Raw genomic sequence first — 25,797 nt, forward strand, 5'->3', positions numbered from 1 at the left:
ATTCTATATACGTACAATATATTATGAAAGATTTCTTAGATTTTTTGCTTTTAATCATTTACAAAAATGAGTTGAAAAAAAAATTCTAAAGCTTATTTGTATTCGTAATAGATTTGAATTATAGAGAACTTGAATGAATCTATAATGAGTTAATTCTCTAAAGAATAAATTCTCACCCCTATCGGCAATAACATGTGAAATTTTGTTGCCATGAAATATCCATTTCCCTCGAAGGGAAAATTGCTATCGTGATATTCCCATGAACATTTCATTCACAATAGTCAATTTTGTTCGTAACAGCTGTTTATTGTTTACAAAATTCCATCTAAAAATTTCACAACAAGGGGAATTTTATCACGTGAACAAAGTTGATGAACGAAAAAAGGAAAAGGGAAAATATTTCATGTGAAATTGTTTGAAGTACTAAGGAATACAACGAATTAATTCGCAATGAATTCTTTAAGGGAATTGTTAAGAGATAAAATTTAATTTGATTTTGAAAATGATATTAAGAATTAATTATTTTGAAACTTCGTTTAGAATATCGAAAAGGACAACAAAAATTGAATCTTGAAATTTTTGTAAGTAAATTACTCAGTTTTTTATATATTTTTTTAGTGCAAAAAGTGCAATTTCCAACAATTTATTTCAAATAAAATTGTGTTTTGTGTAATTAAGCTGAAAACTAAACAGCTCATAAAAAACCCTTTAAACAAAATGTGAATAACGCCCATTTGCATAAATTTCGAATGATTACATATTTGTGAGGTTAGAAACCAAAACATTAAACGAAGACCTTGAAAGCCATTCCTTTTTTCAAATAAAAGCAAATAAACAACAGTTTATTTTTTAGTTGCAACAATAACAATAAAACATAAGCAAAACCCAGTTTTTATAAAAATACTTACCCAAAGGAACATTGGGTACATGGGGAGATACTTCAGCGGGTTTCAAGGTGGTAGCCAAGGGGGTCTGAGGTCCGTTAACCAAAACTTCACCCAAATAGTTGAGCAGTTTTTGAGCACGATTCTGTGAGTGACGGAACTTGAACAATTGTGGATGCTCATCAATGAAGTAGGTATCGAGGACGCCATGAAGGAACTTTTGATTTTCCAAAACGTTCAACAGGAAGGGAATATTTGTCTTGACACCACGAATACGGAATTCGCGTAAAGCACGATTCATTTTGGAGGCAGAGCTTTGTAGATCGGTGGCATGAGAAATGATTTTGACTAGCAAGGAATCGTAGTAGGGTGAGATAATGGCACCAGCAAAGGCGGAGGCACTGTCCAAACGGATTCCCATACCCTCACCGGAACGGAATACTTCGATACGACCGGTGCTGGGTTGGAAATCGTTGGCGGGATCTTCAGTGGTGACACGGCATTGGATGGCATAGCCACGTGGTTGAATTTTCTCTTGGGTGTAGCCGAGTTCGGGCAAAGTCATACCTTCGGCTACGCGAATTTGTGATTGCACCAAATCGATGCCGGTGATTTCTTCAGTTACAGTGTGCTCAACTTGCAAACGAGCATTGACTTCAATGAAATAGAAGTTGCCCGATTCATCGCACAAGAACTCAACGGTACCGGCATTTTCGTAGCCAACATGTCTGGCCAAACGTACAGCGGCTTCGGTCATTTTATCACGCACTTCTCTGGGCAAACGGGGAGCAGGAGCAATTTCCACCACCTTTTGATGACGACGTTGCACGGAACAATCACGTTCATACAAATGCACCACATTACCAGCCTTATCACCCAACAACTGCACCTCAATGTGACGGGGACGTTCAATGAACTTCTCAATAAACATGGCACCATTACCGAAAGCAGCCTTAGCTTCTGAGCTGGCACGTTCAAACATTTCCTCGACTTCATCCATTTTACGTACCACACGCATACCACGACCGCCACCACCATAGGCAGCCTTAAAGATCACGGGCAGACCATGTTTCTTGCAGAATTCAACAGCTTCAGCTTTAGAGGTGACGGGACCATCAGTACCGGGTACAATAGGTACACCAGCTTCGATGGCTGCAATACGGGCAGCTACTTTGTCACCCATCTGTTGGACAACCTTGGGTGAGGGACCAATGAAACGAAGACCAGCATCGATGACGGCCTGAGCAAAGTCGCTACGTTCGGAGAGGAAACCATAACCAGGATGCACAGCATCCACATCATTCTCTTTGCAGACACGTATAATTTCTGGAATGCTTAAATATGCCTCAACGGGTGGCAGACCCTTGCCCACCAGATAGGCTTCGTCAGCCTTTTGGCGATGCATGTGCATTTTATCTTGTTCGGAATAGATGGCCACCGATTTGATGCCCAATTCGGTACAGGCACGGAAAACACGAATGGCAATTTCACCACGATTCGCCACCAACACGGAGCGAATGGGTTTGTATTCAACCTAAACGGTTCGGGGAAAAGGAAATAGAGAGTGAAATTGAATGAATTGGATATTGAATTTAAATGGATAAATAAAATATATTAACCCCCCTTTAAAAGTAAAGACTTAACTGGGTCTTAATATTGAACATTTTCTCAAAAACACGAACAGAAAATTAATTTTCAGTTAGAAATAATTTGTTTTACACAAATTTTAAAATTGTTTTCCATTCCTGTTTCTGAATTAGGGGATTAGTTAAATTTAATCACCAAATTTAGTTCGCCTAAATTTTCAAAACTAAACCCCATTAACAAGAAGCCTGGTTATGCCTTAACTAATAGTTATACTCTCGGTTAAAATTATTTTTGTATGAAAACTGTCAGTATAACTATTAATTAACACATAACCAGCCTTCGTGATACTGGGGGTAAGACTCATAGGTAAGTTTAAGTTGATATTTTTAATGGGGGTGAGATAAATAGTTTTTGGAATTGAATAGAGTACGACCGAATATTCGGATTTAAATTAGGACTGTACTCGTAGTAAAATTTCAGAGCTTCGAATTAATAAATTTAATTTGGGCTTAATTCACTAAAATAAAATAAAAAATCAAAATAAAAAATTTCAACCATTCATTCCATAAAACCATTCCCAAATTCTAATTGTTTAGCTTCATTCAAAGGCTTTTATTTAAATAGAATTCATTCATCGTTGAACTAATTCATAATGGAATTAATTCAATCAATAAAGAATTAGTTCTAAAAAGAATGAATTCTTGAAGGAATGAGTACAATACGTTTGGAGTACTAAAGTTTAATGGAATCGTTAAAAGGATATAAAGGGTCTTCCAATAAAGGCTTCCGAACTTTGATATCGGCCATATACTTCAAAATAAAAATTTTAAATATTTTTAGGTAAACAAAATTTTTTTTTTCCAAAGTAGATTTTTTTTTAATTTTTTTGTAAAAAAAAATTTTTGAACTGATTTTTTAAAATTAAATTTTATTTTTTTAATATTAAGCGAAAAAAAATTTTGGTAAAAAAAAATTCGGGTTACAATTTTTTTTTCCGATTTTGGCCCATTGTAGGTTCAACTAACTATGGTCTTATATACGTCGACGCAAAGGTCTTTGAAATATGTATCTATCATTAGGGTCTAAAATAGGCAAAAAATCGAGGTTGTCCTGGAATTCCGGAGATATTGATGTATGAATCGTGTTTGTAAGTTATTTGGGGTCTTCCGAAAGTTGATTTTAATTTATTGGTGAAAAAAATTTTATGTCAAAAATTTATTTGTGAAAAAATTTATGACAAAAACTTTTTTGGGGTGAAAAAAATTCGGTTTAAAAATTTGTTCCGATTTTGTCCCATTGTAGGTCCGACTTATTATTATGGCCTTATGCCGTTGCAAAGGTCTTAAGGTGAAATATCTTTCATTAGACATCCATATTGTCTATATAAATGACTTAGTAATCCAGATATAGATCAAAAATAGGTAAAAAATCGAATGGTCGATTTTTTAATAACGGGACAATCCAGATTATTAAATTTTGAAGCACAAATTTTTATATGAACTTTGATAAAGTTTTATTTAGTTTTGAATTACGACGAATATTAGGTAGGGTTTAGTTCGGTTTCATTCGTACTGTAGAATTAAACGATTTCTTGCAAAATTTGTTTTTTATTATTTACCTGTGTGGAGTAGGCATTTCTGTTGTATAAAAAGACACGGACTCGGGGGGCAGTCTGCCGTAAAGACTTGAATGCTGTTTGGGCAACTCCGAACAACATCTTTATGTTTTGTTAGAATCTAAAAATAAAGAAAAATAAATAGTTAATTAATATTTATAATAAAAATTAAATAGATTAACATAAATTAAAATTAATAAATAAAGATCTTTCTATAATTTTTAATATTAAATACATAAACAATAGGTTTTGTAAAGATTAAATTTTGTAAAGAGTTTAAAGAATCATTAGATTTATACATTGGGTAATGGGTTCCGATTGATAAAAATTTGGTGCTTTAAAATTGATTATGTCTGATATGCTTTTAATTAGGTACTTTTAGTTAAGCGTTTTAATTTATTCCAAATAAAGTGTGTGCCGCTCAATAACGATCAGTAAGTTCTACTTTTCCTTTTAAAATTTTGAAACAAATAAAAACACTGACAGTCACATGATCACTGGCTAATAAACGTGTTTCCATTTTGTTTGCATGTTTAAAACAATTTTGGCCTTAAATTGCATTTTATTTAACTTGAACTTGAAACATGTTACGATTTTTGAATGACCAGACAAAATTTGTTTTCTATAGATGTATATAAATAAATTTGTTGAATATATTTACATATATTGAATATATTTTGCAAATTTTGTAACCGGTTTAACTTAAAATTTATTTTTAAGAAGTTAAGCGTTTGTCAGAATACTAAATCAAAAGGGAATGTATTGAAAAAAATATTTAATTAATATGTACTTTCATTTATGCAGAAATGTTCCTTCCACAAGCAGTAATTTACAAACTTATAGTTAAATTTAGCTTTAATAACTACAAGTTTGCCATAAATTACTAAATAAAACTTTGTTTACAATATCCTTTCCTTTTGGTTACAATGTTAAAACAAACAAGTAAGAGAGCTATATTCGGCTGTGCCGAATCTTATATACCCTTCACCAAATTATACTTCAAATTACAAATTTTAAATATTTTTAGGTAAACAAATTTTTAGGTAAACAAAATTTTAAAATATTTTTAGGTAAACAAAATTTTTTCAGTTGTTTTTTTCGAATTTTAAAATTTATTTTTTTTTTTAAATTTTATAAATTTTCAAAAAAATTTGTTCGTTTTTTTGAAATTTTAATAATTTTTTTTTGAATTTTTAAAAAAAATTATTTTGTTTTTGAATTTTTTTTGGTGAAAAAAAAAATTCGGGTGAAAAAATATTTTTTCCGATTTTGACCCATTGTAGGTCCAACTTACTATGGTCTTATATTCGTCGTTGCAAACGTCTTTGAAATATCTATCATTAGATATCCATATTGTCTATATTAATGACTTAGTAATCCAGATATATGTAGGTAAAAAATCGAGGTAGTCTTGGTTTTTTCCTCATATCTCAGCCATTTGTGGACCGATTTCGCTGATTTTCAATAGGAAAGCATGTCTGACAGAATTATTAAAGATTTGGATCCCGAAGATATCTGGGGTCTTCAGAAAATTGATTTTAACAAACAGACGGACAGACAGACGGACATGGCTTAATCGACTACGCTATCTATAAGGATCCAGAATATATATATACTTTATAGTTTCGGAAAATTATATTGTGGAAATTACAAACGGAATGACAAACAAATATATATCCTTCTAACGAAGGTGAAGGGTATAAAAATGTATAATAAATTACAATTTCTTAGTCCAACCCTTGTGTAAATGTCTAAACAATAATAATTACAAACCCTAAGAAGGACACACCTATCCAATATAAATAAACCTTCATATGTTTGCACAATTGGACATGTTTATAGACAATCACATCAGTAAATATTGGAGTAAGAAAATGAAAAACCAATTCCTGGATAAAGGTTTTCAATAAATAAAATTGCATACGAAAAGTAAACAACGAACAGTGAATGTTACAAGAATGAAAAAGAAAATTTCAAAATTATAAAGGAATATTTTAAAGTCTAAGATCTTTAAGATTTGAAATTAATCGAAACATTTTTTATACTTATGTAAATATCTAGAAAATTAGTTTTTTGTATAAAAAATAATAATATTTTCTTGATGATTTTCTCGTTTGATTCGCCAAAATCAATTTGTTTCTTTACCTTCTGTCTATACCTGATACATTTTTATCACGATAAACGTCAAAATGGTTGTCAAGATAAAAATATAGGTACAGTCTCCATTTATTAGTATTATTGCTTCGTTATGACAAAATTGTTAGTGCTTTTGCTCAGACAACTTTGTCTTGACAACAAACGTCATTAATTGTTATGATAAATATTTGTCAAGTATAGACAGAGAGTTAGCATTATATTGTATCCCCCTTAATGTTTCCCTACTATAGTGACACTAATTGATATGTTTCCTTATTAAATCGACATTATAATCTTATCAGTTTTCTTTTCCAACAATAGAAAATTCCATTTAATTAATAACTTAAGATAAAATAAATCACACGATGTGTAAAACAATGATCATAAAAATTATTCAATTAAATGCTATATAATTTTCTTTCAGATTATAATTATTAATTGAAATAATAATTAAGAAAGTATAAATTAATAAAATTAACACCTTTATACAAATTGTTATTAATATTTAAATTAAAATGTTGGGAATTTTTTCAAACAAATGCTGACACAATTTTTACATTATTAATATAGAGGTAATATTAAAAAAAATAAATGGTGTTAATTATTTATTTATATATTAAAGTCTTTAAAATGTTTATTTTAAATATTTGCCGGTATCTATTTATTTATATATTATTTGTTTATTTTGGCTGGTTGGTGGTGTGTCTTCTAATATACAAATAATTTTTATGCAAATAAACAATAAGTATTTATATATAAATGAACATACAAATATTGTATGTACATCATGTATTTATGGATCGTTGTCAAGGTTTTCGTGCATAAAAGAGTTCATTGAACATTTTAGACGAATAATAATATAAAATCGATTAAACATGCACGTTTTAAATTTAAAGACAAATCTGGTTAAAGTTGATAATAATTTAAGAATTTTTGGTATTTTGTATTTAAATTCATTGACAATTCTTTAAAACAATGATTTTTCAGTTAATTTCGAACATTTTTAAATTAAAATCATGAATTAGCTCGCGTGGTCAGGAGTATAACATTGAAAAAGGTGTCCAAACAAGACAAATTCATGTGCGAACACAAAATTGTTAGCTGAGTTTACAAATCGATGGCTAGTCACTACATCATTTCCAATTGTATTTCAGAAATATCTAATTATATTTCAGAAAATTCCAATTGAATTTCAGAAATTTCCAATTACATTGCAGAATTTTCCATTTATATTTCAGAATTTTCCAATTATATTTCAGAAATTTCCAATTGTATTTCAGAAAATTCTAATATCAATACCAATTGAAATTTCTGAAAAACAAATAGAAAATTCTGAAATACAATTGGAAAATTCTGAAATATAATTAGAAACTTTTTAAGTATAAATTAAAAATTCTGAAATACAAATGGAAATTTCTGAAATATAATTGGAAAATTCTGAAATACAATTAGAAAATTCTGAAATATAAATGGAAGCTTCTGAAATATAATTGGAATATTCAGAAATATAATTAGAAAATTCTGAAATATAATTGGAAATTTCTGAAATATAATTGGAAATTTCTGAAATTCAATTGGAATTTTCTGAAATAAAATTAGAAACTTCTGAAATACAATTGGAAATGGTGTAGTCTACTTATCAATAATGTTATTAGCATTGATTGTAAATACGGCAACACTAAATATTTAAGCTGGTAACATTAACATTAAAGCTGCTAAAAGCTCTAGAATTTGCATATTCTAGTTTTGTCCGTTAAGATAATTGTAGAAGCTACTCAAAAGATGGCGCGGTGTATACATAGTGACAGAGGTTGCAGTAGTTAGTCAGTTTATGATAGACGCTGCTATAAGTAACATCAACTGTATTACCAGTGTATACTTGTACATTAAAAAGTGTGTAATTTAAGTGTGTGTATTAAAATAGAGTGACTGTTTAAATTGTTGTGTAAATTTAAATAAATAAAGAGTTGTTACAATTTTTAAACCACTGTACTGCTTTTATTTGCAATCAAAAGTATTCGGTTTATTTAAAGGAAATAAACCACTGTTTTTAAAAGGTAAAAACGTAACAGTATACTTTGAAAAAAAGATTGTGTTAAAAATAGATGAAAAACTATTTTCACTATGGTAAGGGTGTTTATACGTTTGTCATCCTGTTTATATTGGGTGTATGTCTTAAGAAATGTGGGATGTACAATAAATGGCATATCTTTTGAATGGGGTTTTTGTTTTTAATAACTTTTATGTCATTTTCAAGAGTACATATCTCTCATTAGAGTGAACAACGTTTTTTTTAAAGTGACTACACTCTAGATTACTTAGAGACACTTAAGTGACGATTGACTTCACGCTAGATTACCTGGGGTATATAAAATAACCAATTGCCTTCTATCTGTACTAAAAAGAGCACATACATGTCAAATGATCCAAAATATATAAATTGGAGTCAGCCTAGTAACAATTACTGTCTATAAGGGATTCGTTGACTAGATGCCTGTTGATTAAAATAAATAGAGAAGATATGATATTGATGTGATTTGACATATAGAGGGCGTTATGTGTGTCAACTGCAAATGAGAGAATGCAGTGTTGCCAATCATTGTTTACACTTCAAAAGGAAATAGGAATTAAATGTTGCCAATTATGTTATTTTTATATATAAAATCAAGGTTGGCTACCTATTCGAAACTGTAAAAAGGTAACGGTAACGCTAATTTGGATTATTTCGGTTACGATATTTTTGCTTATTTCGGTAAAGGTATTTTCTGTTATATCGGTAATGTTAGTTTAGCAATGATTGACTTAAACTTGACTTAAAAATGCGAGATTTACAACAAAGGCGTATTTGCAAAAGTTTCCATTGTATTGTCAATCAATGTATGTATATGAAAAATTGTATTTTCAATATAAAAATGTTTGGAAGGAAGTTCGATGGGTAATTATAGTCCTTACAAGTATCTAGTCATTTAAGAGACATTATTGACTTTTGACCGATTAAAACTAGTATTAAAAATTCCCAGGAATGAACATTTCCCGGGAAATTAGGCACCCTACTTGTAAGCTATAACAAATTCTTATCAAATCACTGGCTATAAAAAAGCTATAGTAAATTTTTAAAGCCTTCAGCTATTTTATCTTTAAAATATTTTTTTTTATTTTCGATAAGTTATCAATAATTTAAAATTAATTAACAATGAATACCTTTAAAGTTACCCAGCGACTTTATGTTAAGATGCATGACAAATAGTTTAATGGAATTTTAAAACAAAATAAATAGTTTTTTTTTAGTCACTATTCGTGATTCAATTAGAATTTAAAACAAAAGATTGATAAATTGCTAAGTACTTAAAACTCGTTAAATATTATAACAAACTTTAAGAAAAGCGGAAGGCAAAGAGAGAGTCAGAGAGAGAGAGAACAGGCTCAATAACATTAATGATGACATTTAATGAATGTCTAGTTATTGTTGGGTTAGTTTTTTTATTATTTTTAATACTAATAAATATAGTTGATAACCTACCAAAAATACAGTACAAATAAACAATTTTATGGGCAAAAATATCACTGTGGCCAAATATGCTATGGCGTCAATAGAAATAAATGTTTGCTTTAATCTTCTTTCTACAGCAAACAATTAAAGTTGGCAACGCCTCTGATAACGCAAAATAAAAAAAAACAATGTTGCCTTATTTATGTTATGTACAATTATATTTTATATAAGACGATCCCCCTTGATTAAATTAATAGCGGTCAAAAACACATCTTGCATATTTTATTAATGATGACTGGGGCTTATTATTAAAGATTTTTTTGTTAACTAAAAATAACATACATATCAAGTTTTTTTCCATTATTCTATGGCTAGACATTTAAAAGTCATATTAAAACAAAATGTAGATAAGTTTTTATTTGAGTATAATAAAAAAATTGAACTTGTTTTTGTTATTTCAATACATATACAAAAGATAATTTTGTATAAATGTATGTATAAGACGAGCCCCCCTGTATTTTACGAGATATGTGTGCAAAATAATTGGTGTGTGTTTTTTTGCTGTATTTTTTGCCATTCTTTTATGTCCCCCTCTTGTTAGCTAAATTATCATAATTTTTAAATTAAATTTTGGTTTGAACTTTAGACAGTTTTGTGCGATTTTTTTAATTTATTTTTATTTTTTTGGAAAAAATTGGCGCGTGTTAACAAAGTAAGTGAGAAGCGGAAAACAAATTTGAGAATTATTTGTTTATTTAAATAAAATTTAAATATTTATATATGAATGTGTGTTCTTTATAAACTCTAAATTGTAAATTAAAAAAGTAAATATTTGTAAAATAAATATTAGCTGCGTTCGCTAGTTGTTTATGTCAAAGTGAAAATTATATAGAATTTCAGAGTTATGTAATGGGATGTCTGGGAGCACTAATAAATTCTTTTATTATTTATTCTTGATTTTTTAAGTTTTATTTATATATTGAATATGCCTTTAATTTAGGCGTGGATCCAGATTGGAGGGAAACATTAAAATTTGTTCTACATATTTCCTTTTTTACCTTTTTATATGAAAACTTTTTGGTTTGGAATTCCTAATGCATCCCCTCTGGATCTTTAACTTAACAATTAGTAAGTCTAATTAACGTTTTACTGAAAAGACTTTTGTTGCTAATTTATTGATGTTTTTTTTTAAATTTTACTCATTTTTTGATTCAAGTTTAAACCATTTTTAATTTTTAAATTAAACGATTCGAATACATATCTTTTAAAACTGGAAAATCATTAAGACTTTTGAAGTGGGTCATTAAACTGCATTTTATTGATGTTTAAATAAAAATTTTAAACAAATAGTCTCGCTAGTTTGTATTAATAATTTAATTAAACTTGTCTAAATATACATATAGACTATAATGAGTTGATTTGAATAAATAAATAAAATAAGTCTTTCAATAAAAAACCATTAAAATTTATTTTTAGCACACAGGTATTTAAATGAAAGTTAACCCAACTTGTTTAAGAATTGACAAATATTTTTCAAAATTTATTTTTAAATTTCTTAAAATGTATGCAACCACACTGTTTCATTAAAAAATCATTTAATTTTCATTAAATTTAAATGCGAATTTAGCGAACACACCCATTGTTTAGTTGTACACATTTTAAAGATAAACAAAACAAAAAAAAATATAGATAAATTAGCAAAGTCTGAAAATAGTTTATAACATACGCTAATATCTATTCGTATCATGTCCCAAAATGAGAAAACCGCATGTTTTTCACGAACAAAAAAATTGTGCGTAATATATTTTTAGGTGTTAAGGTTTTTTTTATTGATTCCTTTCTATTTAATTAGGGCAAATAACAACAGGTGTTTTGTGTAAGATTAAAATAGCTATGGAAGAGATACCTGTTGATTAAAATAAATAGTTTATAAGGAAATAGTAGCGTCGCAATTATTTAAGGGCTAAAATAAACAATTGAAAATATTGATTTTGTTAACTGAAAATGAGAGCTAATGTAGTGTTGCCAATCATTGTTTACACTTAAAAAGGGAGTAGGAATGAAATGCTGCCAATCATTGTTTACACTTCAAAAGTGAATAGAAATGAAATGTTGCCAATACCAATTCAAAGAAGTAAAAAGGTAGCGGCAACGCTAGTTTGGATTATTTCAGTAACGGTATTTTATCGTTAACGGCATTTTGGCTGATTTCGGTAATGACAGCTTAGCGGTAAAGGTATTTGCTGTTATATCGGAAACGATAGTTTAATAGTTCACAAATTATATAATAAAGTTCACAAATATTGATTTAAAATTCCGGGATTTCCAATATATGGCCTATATTTTGAACAAAGTTTTTGTTTTTAATAACTTATATGTCATTTTGAAGGGTACATATATGTCATTTATTCTCACTTAGAACATTTAATGTAAATTTACCCAATCAAAGAGTGTGAAAATTGATTTGCTGTTACTAGTTTGTCAAATTTGTTTGCTTTTTTATTCATCTTTGAAATATACCTTGTGTTATTTTGTAGGGTATACAAATTATAAAATATAATATAACGAGTGGGTGTCAGTAGTTTTAAAATGTTTGTGTTGTTTTTTAGAAAACAGAAAATAAAAATTTTTATTAGTAGTATAATTTATTTGCCATAAAAGTGTAAACATTGAGGCAAGATGATAAAAAGAAAGAAATGTTATATAACTAAAATAAATCTTAAAATAAAATTAGAAACGTCCTCTTTATGTTTGTCATAGTATTTCAATTCAAAATTTCAGTGGTTTACATTTTAGTTAACATTTTAATCAACATTTTTAGCGGGTTAATTTTCATTTTATTATGTTCATGACTGTTAAATTTGTATTATTTGTTCATTGAACTATATATTACTCATTGTTTTTTTTTCTGTAATTTTGTTTTTTATTATTGTTAATATGCCAATTACAACAAAATTTGCAAAACAAAAGTGAATGGAAAACACGTTAATTAACCGCATTTAATTTAACAATATTTTATTTCACAATAAACATTTAACAAAAAATTTTATTTATTTAATAACTTTTGAAAATGTTTTCGACAGAACATGCAATTTTTTTAAATAAAAAGGTATGAATACATTTTAGATAATTTATTATTCTAAATTTATGTAAAATTTGGAATCAGATATAATCAGATTTAAAAGCGCAATAAACAAGAGATGACAATTATGACATTTCAAACAGTTCCTAGGATAGCTCTCATGAAAACCGAAAAATATATTTTTTCCAGAAATCGGGATGTGAGAAAGTCCAAGGGGTTTTTTTATGGGGGCCAGAGATCAACGCCGACCAAATTCCATGGCGGCAGCTGACCCCCAAAAAATATCGGGACGGCTTAAAATCATCCGTCAGCCAGCTAACTTAAAAAAATACTTAAATTGTAAAAAAAAAATTACTAACGAACATATGTATGTTGAGTTCATTAAAGCTGACTTAAACTTCAAAATTTTCTGAGGCTGCTGCTTTTAAAATTCTACGGCGGCAAGGCTCAACCGGCTTACAGCCGTTCAAGGAAGGTCTCTAATGGAAGTTTATCAAACTGAGTTAGTTTTTTTATGTCTCTTAGATTCAATAGCAAAATTAATGTATTCTAGGTCAATGTTGTCACAAATTTATGTTTTATACCCCCAAAATTAAATATGATTGATTTTTTTTTTGGAATTTCCATTAATTTAATATCAAACTTTTCACAATGTTTGCGCCATAGAGAAATAGACATAGAGCGGAAACTAGAAATAAACTCAAATAAAAATATTACTCAAAGTAATCACACATATGAGTGTTGTTTTTGTTTTCACATAGATTTTTTTTCTAAGGTTTTTGACAGCTGAGTTAGGTCTTTGACAAGAGAGTTTCCGATCTATGTATGTGTATTTATCTATGGTTTGCACTTTAAGCGATTTAATACCTTCAAAGTCTAGACATATGTATTTAAAAATGTATTTCTATTTGTTTCTATGCATGTACAAGTACTTGAGTTGCGTTTATTATGTAAATAATAATTTAAATAAAATTAATGGAAAATAAATAAATTTCAATACAACAAACGAAAAAAGGTTATCAATTTGAAACAAATCAATCATATTTAAATAAATGAAAGTGTTTACAGGTTTAGAATTTTAGGGAAATCAAACATTCAAGGTTATTTAAAAACAAATTTATCTAAAGACTATAAAAAAATTAAGTTAATTAAAGAATCAAGGTTATTTAAAATTTCTTATTTAGGTACCTTTATTATTATTGGATTAAACCAGAAATCTTTATCAACAATCACTTAACACTTAACACTTAGCCAAAGTGCAAAAATTTCTATTATCAAATAATTTCTTTTTTTTAAATTGCTCACAACACCAAATAATGATTTATAACACAATTTTCAATTATTTGATAATTTTGTTGTTAAATGGCCCAAAAATATTTAATGTATGGATGGACTGACTATTTTATCAGTGAATATTTCAACATATTTTGAGCTTTACAAATTGCATCATTAACATTATTAATGTTTTAAACAAAAATTCATCAAGTCTTGCTTGTCTTTATTCTCAGCTGCAAACATTATTGAGTTTGGAATCTGGACTTTGACAATTGAAAATGTCAATGTTGTATGTGTATTTAAATTAATATAAATAAATAAATGGAATAAACTGTCTAGTGCTATTGAAATACATTTCTTTAAACAGTGTTCTGGTATGTGTTTGAGTTACTTTTGTTATTTAAATTAAATAATGATAACATGTGTTTTTTTTTTTGAAATATGTATGTTAAAAAAAATAATAAAATATTTTTTTGTATTACAGAGATAAGATTAAATAAATATTTTAATTTACAATAAAGAAAGTTAAAAAAGAGGAAATTAATACATTAATTTAAAGCAAACAATTAAAGAAATTTGAATTTTACTAATTTATAATTAATTTTATTTACCAAAATATTGATAAAATTTTATCAGAAAAAGTCTTCAGATTTTTTTTATATTTTGTTGCCATGTATAAATTCTAATTTAAATTTTTTTCGTCACATAGGTATTTTTTTATTAGTATTTGTCATAATTCCACACATTAAATACCACAAATTGTTGGAACGTTTGCCAAATCACCAAAAAAACAGCACGTTTTAATTTGTAAACATAAAATTCCTGCCAATTATGCATTATTTACGCATTCAAGGCCATTTTGAAAGCAATGCGGCATTTTAAGACACTATAGCCATTCCCTGGTATTGGCAACACTGCTTTTCTAACGGGCCTCTTTTTTTTTGTCAACAACTTCCCTCTTCCTGTCACCATATTTAAGTTAATGACAACTTAATAAAGGTCAAAACAAATGTATGCAAGTGTTTGTAAATGCGTAGTGTGTATGTTTGATTGTTTATGAGTATTAATTTACTCACAAGTTGATTGGTTAAAATAAGAAAATTGATTTTTCTTCAAAAGACAAAAACAACAACAACAACTGAATAGAACAATAACAAAACAAAAAGCCGTATAAAAATACGCAACACCAGCAACAAAATTGTCATGTGTGAAGAAAAACAATAATAATAAAATAAGAACAACAATAATAAACACTATGATGAAAAAGTTTAAGATTCTGTTTTTGTCGTGAAGAACTAAAGAAACACATCAAGATGATGAAAAAATCTTATAAAAAATAGCAATTTTATGGACCCTCGTGATTTTATTTTGTGTTGTCATTTAAATGGCATAAATTAACTGAAATACATATCACAAACAAGTTTCTATTATTAAACAAAATATAAAAAAAATATGGACAACAAAAAAAATATTTTTATCATTTGTATAAGTTTTTATTGTTTAAAATAGAAGAAAATGAAATGAAAGCACATGTTCTGGACAGTGCATAAAATATATAATTAAAAAATAATAGAACTTGAAAAATCCTTAAGAACAAACTAAGCTTCCAAGTGTTGGAAATTTATAGTAGATAAAAAGCTACATCATAGTTAAAATAAGTTAAACAGCTGTTCGTTATTTTATAATTACATCAGTGGTCGGCATTCATAGCACCCAAGGGCCCAAACCACAAGATTGTCAACGAAGTTTATTAAAACTATGAATTAAGAAACACACATTTTAATAAATAGCTGGTCAGATAACAACATAGAAAGTCAGAGCATAACATATTATGATAATCCATGTTTTCTTTATGTCGACCACTGTTTTATGTAGTTATGTTACTTGTAAATAACACAAATCTCAATGAAGTTCATTAAAATTATAAAATAATAAAAAACAACAATTACAATAAATAGATATTCAAATTAAAACAGAACTATAAACTGCTTAACATGTTATGTTAACTCAAATTCCCTTTATGCCGATCACTGTTTTAGGTACTTAAGATACTCAGGATACTCATAAATGTTACACAAAAGCGACAAACAGTTTCGTACACTACGTTACACTTGAGTAAATGCTTCAAAACACTTTTCATCACATTTTTCTTAACGTTTAATATAACAAATTTCTTTTTTATTTGCCATTCAATCGTAACATTTCAAACCCAGCAAACACAAAGTTTTGAACTGTAATTTAGAATGTTTAGAAATCAAAGTAAATATTACAGAATCCAAGGAAAACCTTGGCTTTAACAACAATTAGGGATGTTTTCATACAAATTTTCTTAATGATATGAAGAATAATTTCAAATAGCACTTGATATCGGGGATAAAAAGTTGATATGTTAGTACTAGTGTGTCCAAAAAGCCGGAAAATTTGAAAAACCGGTTTCCGGTTTAACAGAAAAAGTGGGTTTTTGAAAAAACTGGTTTTGATTATTGCCTTTTTATTTTATATTAAATTTTTATTTAATATGAAAAAGGTCTTCTTAAATTTATTTTTATTTGTGGACGCTAATAGAAAATGTAAATTATGAACTATCTACTAAATCTTCCGAAATTTAGCATTTTTTAATTCTTAACTTTATGCAATTTATAATTTTCTATAAAATAAATCAATATTTTTATCATAAATATGTTTGAGTGAGCTTTAGAAAATATATTTCATTAAAACCGGTTGACCGTCTTACAAAAACCGGTTTGTCAAAAAACCGAAAAGTTAAAAAAACCGAAACCGGTGCAGTTTAAGATGAAAACACCGGTTGGCCGGTTTTGGGTTTCGGTTTTGGATACTCTAGTTCGTACTATTTTTGGTACTAAATATTTTATATACAAAATTACTCAGGTTATTCCGAGACTTTCAAACTATTTTCAGAATTTTATGTAAAAAGACAAAATAGACTTAGAACTATTTACTGATCTTATAAACACTGACTGGCAATAGAATGGAAACTTTTTTTGAAAACAATATACCGTAATTTACGTTTAAAAAATTACCATTTGCAAAATATTTTTAAGTTAAATTAAATTTTATTAGGTTTTCTATTAAAATGTATTAAACTTCAGCGTTTTCTATAGAACATCTTGTGTATAACAATATTTTCTATAAAATATTTTCTAGAATAACAGTATTTTCCATAGAGATCTTCACTATAACAGTATTTGCTATAGAAAATCATGTGTATAACAGAATTTTCTATATAAAATCTTGTGTAAAACAGTATTTTCAATAGAAAATCTTGAGTATAACAGTATTTTCTATATAAAATCTTGTGTAAAACAGTATTTTCAATAGAAAATCTTGTGTATAACAGTATTTTCTATAGAAAATCTTGTGTATAATAATATTTTCTATAGAAAATCGTATGTATAACAGTATTTTTTATAGAAAATCTTGTGTATAACAGTATTTTCTATAGAAAATCTTGTGTATAACAGTATTTTTTATAGAAAATCTTGTGTATAACAGTATTTTTTATAGAAAATCTTGTGTATAACAGTATCTTCTATAGAAAATCTTGTGTTAAACTGAATTTTCTATAGAAAATCGTGTGTACAACTGTATTTTTTTTAGAAAATCGTATATAAAAGTAAATATATTATATAGAACTATTTTCGTTAGAAAATCTTGTGTGTAACAGTATTTTCTATAGATAATCTTCAGTATAACAGTATTTTCTATTGATTATCTTGTGTATAACAGTATTTTCTATGGAAAATCTTGTGCATTACAGTATTTTCTATAGAAAATCTGGTGTATTACAGTATTTTTTTGTAGAAATTTTTACTATAGCAACATTTTCTATAGAATATCTAGTGTATAACAGTATTTTCTATAGAAAATCTTCAGTATTATCTTTCGAAAATCTTGTGTTTGCTGGTATAAATCGATTGAACAATGTATTGTGTTTGTGTTAAAGCGGTGAGTTAAATTAAAAATTACTTAAATTCTTAACAGATTAAATTTCTTGCAATGTAATATTTGACGCTTGTTAATTAAAATATTTAAATACTAACCACAACTCACATTTGTTATTGTTTATTTACAATAATATTATTAATTTACATTAAAAATTTTTAACAAGTAAATTATGCAACTAATTGTTAGTATTTTTTGTATAAATTAAAATTTTTTGTTAACAATTATTTTATTTAAAAACAAATTCTTATAATCTTTTTATTCAATCTCACCCAACAAACTGTTAACACCCTTATTAATAAATTAGCGTTTATTTTGTGGATATTTTTTTTGTATTATTCTTTTGTTTGCACTTCGTTTTGTAAATTTGTTTAATAAAATTTACATTAAACTTGTAGGCAAATAATAATAGAAAGCAGACAAAAAAAAAATGACAATTAATAAATTTGAAAAATATACTGCTAATAAGGAGAGTTTATAAGAGAATTTGAATAGAATAAATTTATTGTATAGAAGACTGACAGACACACACATTTATTATGCAATTATTAACATCGTAAAATAGCGTCATTATTTCAATATACTGTGCAAATCAGATATGGATAATTTAGTACAATTGTAATTGTTGACATTTAAAAACCGGTAAATGTACATATTCTGTATTTGTAAGCCCAGTAACCCTCCTGGAGTTCTAGTTACTGCCCCGATGTAGTGACGTTATCTTCCATTTAGGACTTGACTTATCCCCATTGAAATGGAAACTAAAATTGAAAACAGAGTGGCTCCTCAATAGATTACTTGTGTTGAATAAAGTTACTACATTTTACAGTGATATATACAAATGTTTAAACTGACCACACTTTAGATTTCTTAGGAACATTCAAGTGAAAATTGTATCTACTCTAGATTAAAATAATCAATTGACTTTTCTTTGGTTTACAATATGCAATATTTGGCAATATAACTCGGAAAATAAGTTTTATATATAGACAATCAAATATCAAATAAAAATTGTAAATTCGTCTGCAACGCAATTTTTTTTCAACCAATTTTTTTCGTAATTATTTTCTCTTTCTAATGAACTGTAATTACCTGCTTTATTTTCAAACAATAATTTAGTACTTTAGTAAACTGAGAAACCACCAATTTGAAATCTCCCTTGTCCATCTCTGCTTTGCAAATAATACTCGTACATTGTAAGTGTGATTTATTACACCATCATACTAAGGATTATCATTGTCATGGAATTTTCAATAAAACCTAATGAAATCAAGCAAGAAAATTGGAAAATAAAGAGCCACCTTTAAAAGCATCTATTTAGTTTTTAAATTACTTAAGTACATAAAGTAGATAGATAAGGTCTAGTTTTTAGGTTGAGTGTTAAACTCAAAGTTTAACGATTAATTTAGAAGATTATTATAACACAGGGGAAATGGATAACAGATATTTTTCAGACAGATAAGGAAACTAAGAACTCCCCCCCCCCCTCTAGAAATAGAAGATTCTAGTTTTGTCCGTTAGATAATTCATGAAACTACTAGAAGATGGCACTGTGTCTATAGCGAGTTGCAGAGTAGTCAGTATATCTTAGTCACTGTTATTGTGTTAATTTAAATAAATCCAATTAAAAGAATACGGTTTATTTAAAGCAAATAAACTACCGCTTTTAAAAGGTAAAAACATAACAATTGGTGTAGAACAACTCCAGAAAGAATTGATTAAGTTGGAGCTACCAACAGCAGGTAATAATGCGGAATTGCAGAAAAGACCCATAGGTGAATTCAAGCGGCATAACATTGACATCGCAACTTATGAATTTGAGTATAAAAAAGAAACGGAGGTCTGGATTTAAGCACAATGTTTGCGGTTATATTGGAAAAATTCAAAGAAACGAATGAGAAATTTCAAGAAGCTTCTAGAGCCAACAACGAGAAGCTGTTATCTGCAGTTAAAGCTGAAGTTCAAGAAAATTGTACAGCCGGAAACAAAGAGAAATTTAATGAAACTTCTAGAGCCAACAACGAGAGCCAACAGCTGCATTTAAAGCTGAAGTTCAAGAAACTTCTAAAGTCCACAACAAGAAACTTCTTGCTGAAGTTAAAGAAGAAAATAAAATAATGGAAATGAAATGAAATTTCAAGAAACTTCTAGAGTAAACAACGAGAAATGGATAGCTGAAGTTCAAGTCAACAACTAGAAACTGCTAGCTGAAGTGGAAACGAAAATTCAAGGTCGATAAAAAACTGCACCTCTAATAAAGCAAAGGCTTGTCAGATGGCATCACACCATTTGCTATTCGAACACAGTTTCAGTTTGATACAGTTGCTAAGACAAACTTATGGAACAATGAAGAAAAAGCTATAGAATTGATTTTGACCTTGAAGGGAAATGCAGCAGAAGTTCTGGAATGTGTACTACTGAGCTGCTGAAGGTATCGAACACAAGAAAGATATATAACGAATGAAATGACGTGGTAGAGTGCAGAAAGCCAACAAGACGCTGCAGGATTTCGCGATAGATATTGAACGTTTGGTACACCTGTCTTATCCGATTCAATATTGAAGCATTTGTGATGGGCATTCTTGATCTTGAAGTAAAACATGCGAAAGCCATCGTTTGCAGTCTCATTCGCATTGTCACAAGAAACTGCCAAGACAATCTCTAAGCAGAAAATATGCGATCTGCCGGATCTTGAAGTTGTTGCTAAGAACGTAACTGCAAAGCTCCAATTAAGCGAAAATGGCAAGGAAGAGACAGAAAAGATGTGAACACGCTCTCAAGACAATCTTTCACCCAAGAGGACAAACTGTGCACAAATGTCTTTACACTAGGCTGACTCCAATATATATTTTGGGGCATTTTACACGTATATGCTGTTTGTAGTGCAGAGAGAAGACAATTGATTACCCAGGTAATCTTGCGTGAAGATAATTGCCACTTAAGTGTCTCTAAGTAATCTAGAGTGTATCAACTTTAAACTGGTTATATACAAATTGTGTTGATATAATTCTCATACAGTAACATAGCGAAGTCAATAGCCACTTTAGTGTCTATTAGTATCCTATAGTGAAGTCACTGTAAACTGTTGTAGGAGGAAGGTTTGTTTACAAGCAATCGATTATTGGACTGTAAGCGATATGTCTTTTTAGATGACTATTTGCGGTCAATTAGCACCCGTACATGTTAAAATAACTAGTTATGTAGCTGATCTCTATGTAACCAGTATGTGAATCCAAAGCGTTGACTACTTTAGACCAGGTCGTTGTAATCAAAAAGGGTCAATTGACCCCCTGCTTAGGACATGCACGTTTTAAAATAACTAGTCATGTAGCTATTGAAGTAACTAGTTCTAAATGATGAGTAAAATCAGTAGTTCGAGATTGTCACCTAGAACTGCTGGATTAGTGCTGGTTCATACACGTCAAGTTTACTTGAGCAAGTCTGGAGTTTATAGAATAGAGATGAGATTGGACATTTTTTCCTTCCTCTCTCTTCTGTAAACTCAAGACTTGCTCATGTAAACTTGACTTGTGTGAACCAGCACTTAGTAAATTTTGTTTCTTGTAGCCATAAACTAGAGTTTAGTGTGGAAAAACTAGGACAGAGTTGGATGAGTGCTGTTAGTAGAGTGTACTGTACCATTTCGTTATCAATCAGCTGATTCTTGAGGTTAAGGTACAGTACCCCCTTTAAGACTTTGCCTTTACTTGGTGTAGGGTATAACTTAGTTAACATTTTACATCAAATTCCAAAGATCTCTCTCAGCTAATGGAATTAAACCAAATAAACCCTTATCATTATAGTTTTCGCGTGTGTAAAATCTAAATACAATACAACAACAACAAAAAACTAATTACGTTGCCAACAAATGTCAAACACACGCATTTATTCTCCGACTCAATAAAAATATGTTTAACTACTGTGTGTGTATATGTCAGTTTCATAATTTTTGACAATTCATCATTGTTTTGCGTATTTTTCACCAAAATTAAGAACAAATAAAAACCGGTGATATGTTTTCTACATCGAAAAATATCTACATACGATTAATATCATTAAAAATATTTCAAGTTTATATTAGAGGTCAATGTGAATACATTTTATTTGCAATTATTTGATTTTTCCACTCGTCTTTTATACACTAATAAAAAAAATCCTTTTGCTTCAAAAAATCTACCAAAATTATTTTGTTCAAAATTGACATGTGTTCTTTTTTTCATCTTCAGCTGCTTCACTTACCTTTTATTCAATAATCCAAGTGTTTGACGTAACTTTTTTTTCTGGCTGTGTGTTAGAATTTTGTGATTTTTCTTTTAGCGTTTAATTTTTTTTTTGTATTATTTAAATCCTCTTGTAAAAGAAATTGTCTTATTTTTGCACGGCAATGAAAATTGCTAATTGTTTTGGGTAATAATATAGAAAATGAAAAAAAAAAGATTAGAGAAAACAAAAATTAAATAATAATTTCAATATGCCTGTGGATTGCATAAATATTACAAAATTAACAACTTTTTAGGTAGTGTTAAGTTAATTGTTTTAATTATTATAACAAAAACTATATATCTTTTCCACATACGCAATTGAAAAAAGCACATTTATAATAAAAAAAAATATATTATCAAAAAAACCAAAAAAAAAAAAAAGAAATCACTAACCAAATATAAGAAACAATTCTTTTTTTTTTGTTATACTTTAAGTATAAAATAAAAACACTCCGTTTAAATCTTTAAGAACGACCCACTCGCACCAAAGTCTCACGACCGACTAACTGAATGACAAAATGCAAACAGAAATCTATATATTTTACATGCAAAAAAATTCGTATATAGAAAAAAAAGAAGAACAAAATTATTATCACAAACAACAAAACATATACAAAAAGCAAGAAAGAAAATAAAAAAATATAAACAACAACACCACACAACATATGTTCTAAAATTCTCTAAAAGCCACCAGAGCTCCAACACGAGAGAGCTACATACAGATACACACAAAGAGCACGAGAGTGAGCCCCCAAAACGATAACGGTTATTGTTGCTGCAGCTGCTGCTGCTACCTCTGCCGCCATTAGTTTGGGGAAGAAAACAGAAAAAAAGAAGCTTTAACATTGCTCTTCTTAATAAAGCTTTTTATTTTTCCAATTACCTGTGTTTTTATAGCGTTAATACGCAATGTGTCTGGCATTTTATAGAAGTTGTTGTTATTTACAAGCGAAAAAAACCGGTATTTTGAATCATATTCTCGAAAATAAGCAAATAAGTACTAATAAAGTAATTTGTAAGTTTTATACGTGGCCGGATTGTTAAGTAAACGAGAAAAGAACAAAGGTTCTGGTATACTCTGTACAAAATATGAAAAGTTGAGAAGTAATTTAACTTGCGATCTTCTCCATCTGAAATGGTACCTCGAAAAAACACCCCAAACAAATTTCAAACTACATATTCGTTTTGAATTTACATTGAGTGACAATACAATGGAAATTTTTTTATGAAAATTATATTGCGTAATTTCGGATAACCAAAAACCAAACTTTTTACCTATTATTGGGTGCATGACTTAAAAATTTGGGATTTAAAGCAACATTTTCAAAACGTTTGCGAGCAGCAGGATTCATCCAAAAGCAGGGATTTGGTGCCATGTGAATTGAAGCCGAGATACCTTGAAATAATGTTGCATGTCCGAAATGATGTTTGAACGCTATAAAAGAAAATAATTTTTGCACCAAATCATTACTTGCGATGAAAAATGGATGCATTATGATAATCCGAAGCGTAAGAGATCGTATGTGAAGACGGCCAACCAGCCGAATCGATATCAAAGCCAAATATCCATGGCGCTAAGGTAATTCTCTGTATTTGGTGAGAGCAAAAGGGTCCTATTATGAGTTGATGAAATCTGACCAGGCCATCACAGGGAACTTGTACTGGACACAACTGATTCGTCTCAGAATATGCGGCCAGACATGAAACCGTAATATTCCATCATGAGAAGGGGAGAAATATGTCCGACACCGTCTCAAGAAACCCTAGCACCTAAAAGTTTCCTTCGCAACATCGAATATATGACGATTCCAACGGACGTCACACTGTATTCTCGTACCTAGAATCAAACGATTATCTGAAACTTCAACAGTTGTGTTCAATTCACCACATCTGGAGATTGTCGTAAAATCACGATTCATCGAGTCGTCTATATTCATTCTAGAGAGTTTAATCTCAGAAAGTGTTGGTCTATGGTCGAATGAATATGAGTGACATATGTATATTACTGTCATCCGCGAAAGAATAAAGAGGATTTGAAGTGATTGTTAGTAAATCGTTCATGAAAATTAAAAAAGGGAAGGAGAAAGAACAGAGCCCTGGGGGACTGCAGAGCTCAATATGAAGATCCCCATCTATTACTGCCCTTATAGTACGTACACGAAGGAAACTAGAAATAAAATGAGAAAATTGTATTATTTTGGAACTGTTAGCCGCAGGGCAAATGAACCTTATGTTGATTGCTATCGCCCCGAGAAAAATTATCTTATTTCCGTTAAAATCATACTGTTCGTATACAACAAGTGCTGTTCTCTTTTCGAATGAATCCAAATATAATTTAAGAGGTAGTAATGGGATAAAGTGTCTAGACTCCAAGTACACAAATAACAGTCAAGTTTGACGGTGGCAATATTAAGGCGTGGGTCTGCTTTGTATGGAAATGTATGGGTCAAATTCACTTCATAGAATATACTATGACATGGATCGGATGCAGAACCATTTAAAACAGTGTAATATATCCATATGCTTATGAAAATATCCCCCTAATTTGGAGATTTCAGCACGACAATGGCCAAAAACACACCTCTAGGCTTGTAACCGAATGCCTACTCCACGAAGAAATCTTTATTATGTGCGGCTTAAATTGCTTCAAAACATCGTCGCTGTGAAGCAGTAATAAAACAAGGGATTTCCAACAAAGAATTGTGTCACTAAAAGGTCAGAAAATGTTTGTTAAAATGAAATTAAAGTTTCCATTGTTTCGTCAATTCCATAATAATGAATACGTTTTTTTTTTGGACTATATGATTGAAAGGGAATTTGGAACGGATTAAAGTAAAAGCACAGGGCATAAACTCGAAGTCAAACAGATGAAAAAGCTTTTGAGAGTTCTACATAATCATTCTGGGCAAAAAGTGAAACAACAATGCGCCGATTTAATGCGAATGTTGGGCTCATAATATTTAAAGTTCAAAAATTTTAAGATTTGAACATTCGACAAAATGTTATGGTGAATTAGGGACAAATGCTTCCTTTTTATATACCCACCATCAAAAAAGATGAGGCTTACATTGATTATGTCATTCCGTTTGTAACACATAAAAATATTTTAGTCACAGACCCACATTCTAAAACGATCTAGCAATGTCCGTTCGTCTGTCTGTAGAAAATACGAAAGGGACCAAACTAAAGGAGCTAGCTGTCTGAAATATTCTATGTTGATAAGGTTTGTTTGGTATTGAAAATGGTCAATATAGGCCCATGATTTCACTTAGCACTCATTTCGAAAATTTTCGTTCGAGTGAGTTCACATTTGTTAATAACGACTGTGATTTAAATTAGACAAATCAAAATCTGTATCTTGGCCAAGTGAACTCGGTATTTGTTATTTTTCCAGTACTTTCATTACGAAAGATTCCCTAAAATAAAATCTATAAATTAGCTTTGAAAATTCATATCCCCTCTAATTTTCTGTTACCCTGTCCATTACACAGCTAAGTCATCGT

At 29.1% G+C, this 25,797-nt stretch overlaps 1 protein-coding gene across 3 annotated transcripts in view; it reads right to left on the reverse strand.

Annotated features, from left to right (window-relative positions):
* Positions 1–22,829, reverse strand: part of PCB (Pyruvate carboxylase) — a 29,631-nt gene extending 6,802 nt beyond the window's left edge. For 2 of the 3 annotated variants that reach the window (XM_065513311.1, XM_065513309.1), the window contains exons 1-4: positions 22,688–22,829; positions 22,272–22,426; positions 4,090–4,207; positions 909–2,418 (exon numbers count right to left, since the gene is read on the reverse strand). In XM_065513311.1, coding sequence (XP_065369383.1) covers positions 909–2,418; positions 4,090–4,188 — 1,609 coding nt within the window. In that variant the 5' untranslated portion in view covers positions 4,189–4,207; positions 22,272–22,426; positions 22,688–22,829. The remainder of the gene's footprint in view (positions 1–908; positions 2,419–4,089; positions 4,208–22,271; positions 22,427–22,687) is intronic. The other variant, XM_065513310.1, reaches the window with a different exon arrangement.
* Between the last annotated feature and the right edge of the window lie 2,968 nt (positions 22,830–25,797).

The sequence above is a fragment of the Calliphora vicina genome, chromosome 5 (assembly GCF_958450345.1).
Source record: "Calliphora vicina chromosome 5, idCalVici1.1, whole genome shotgun sequence".
Classification (NCBI taxonomy): domain Eukaryota; kingdom Metazoa; phylum Arthropoda; class Insecta; order Diptera; family Calliphoridae; genus Calliphora; species Calliphora vicina.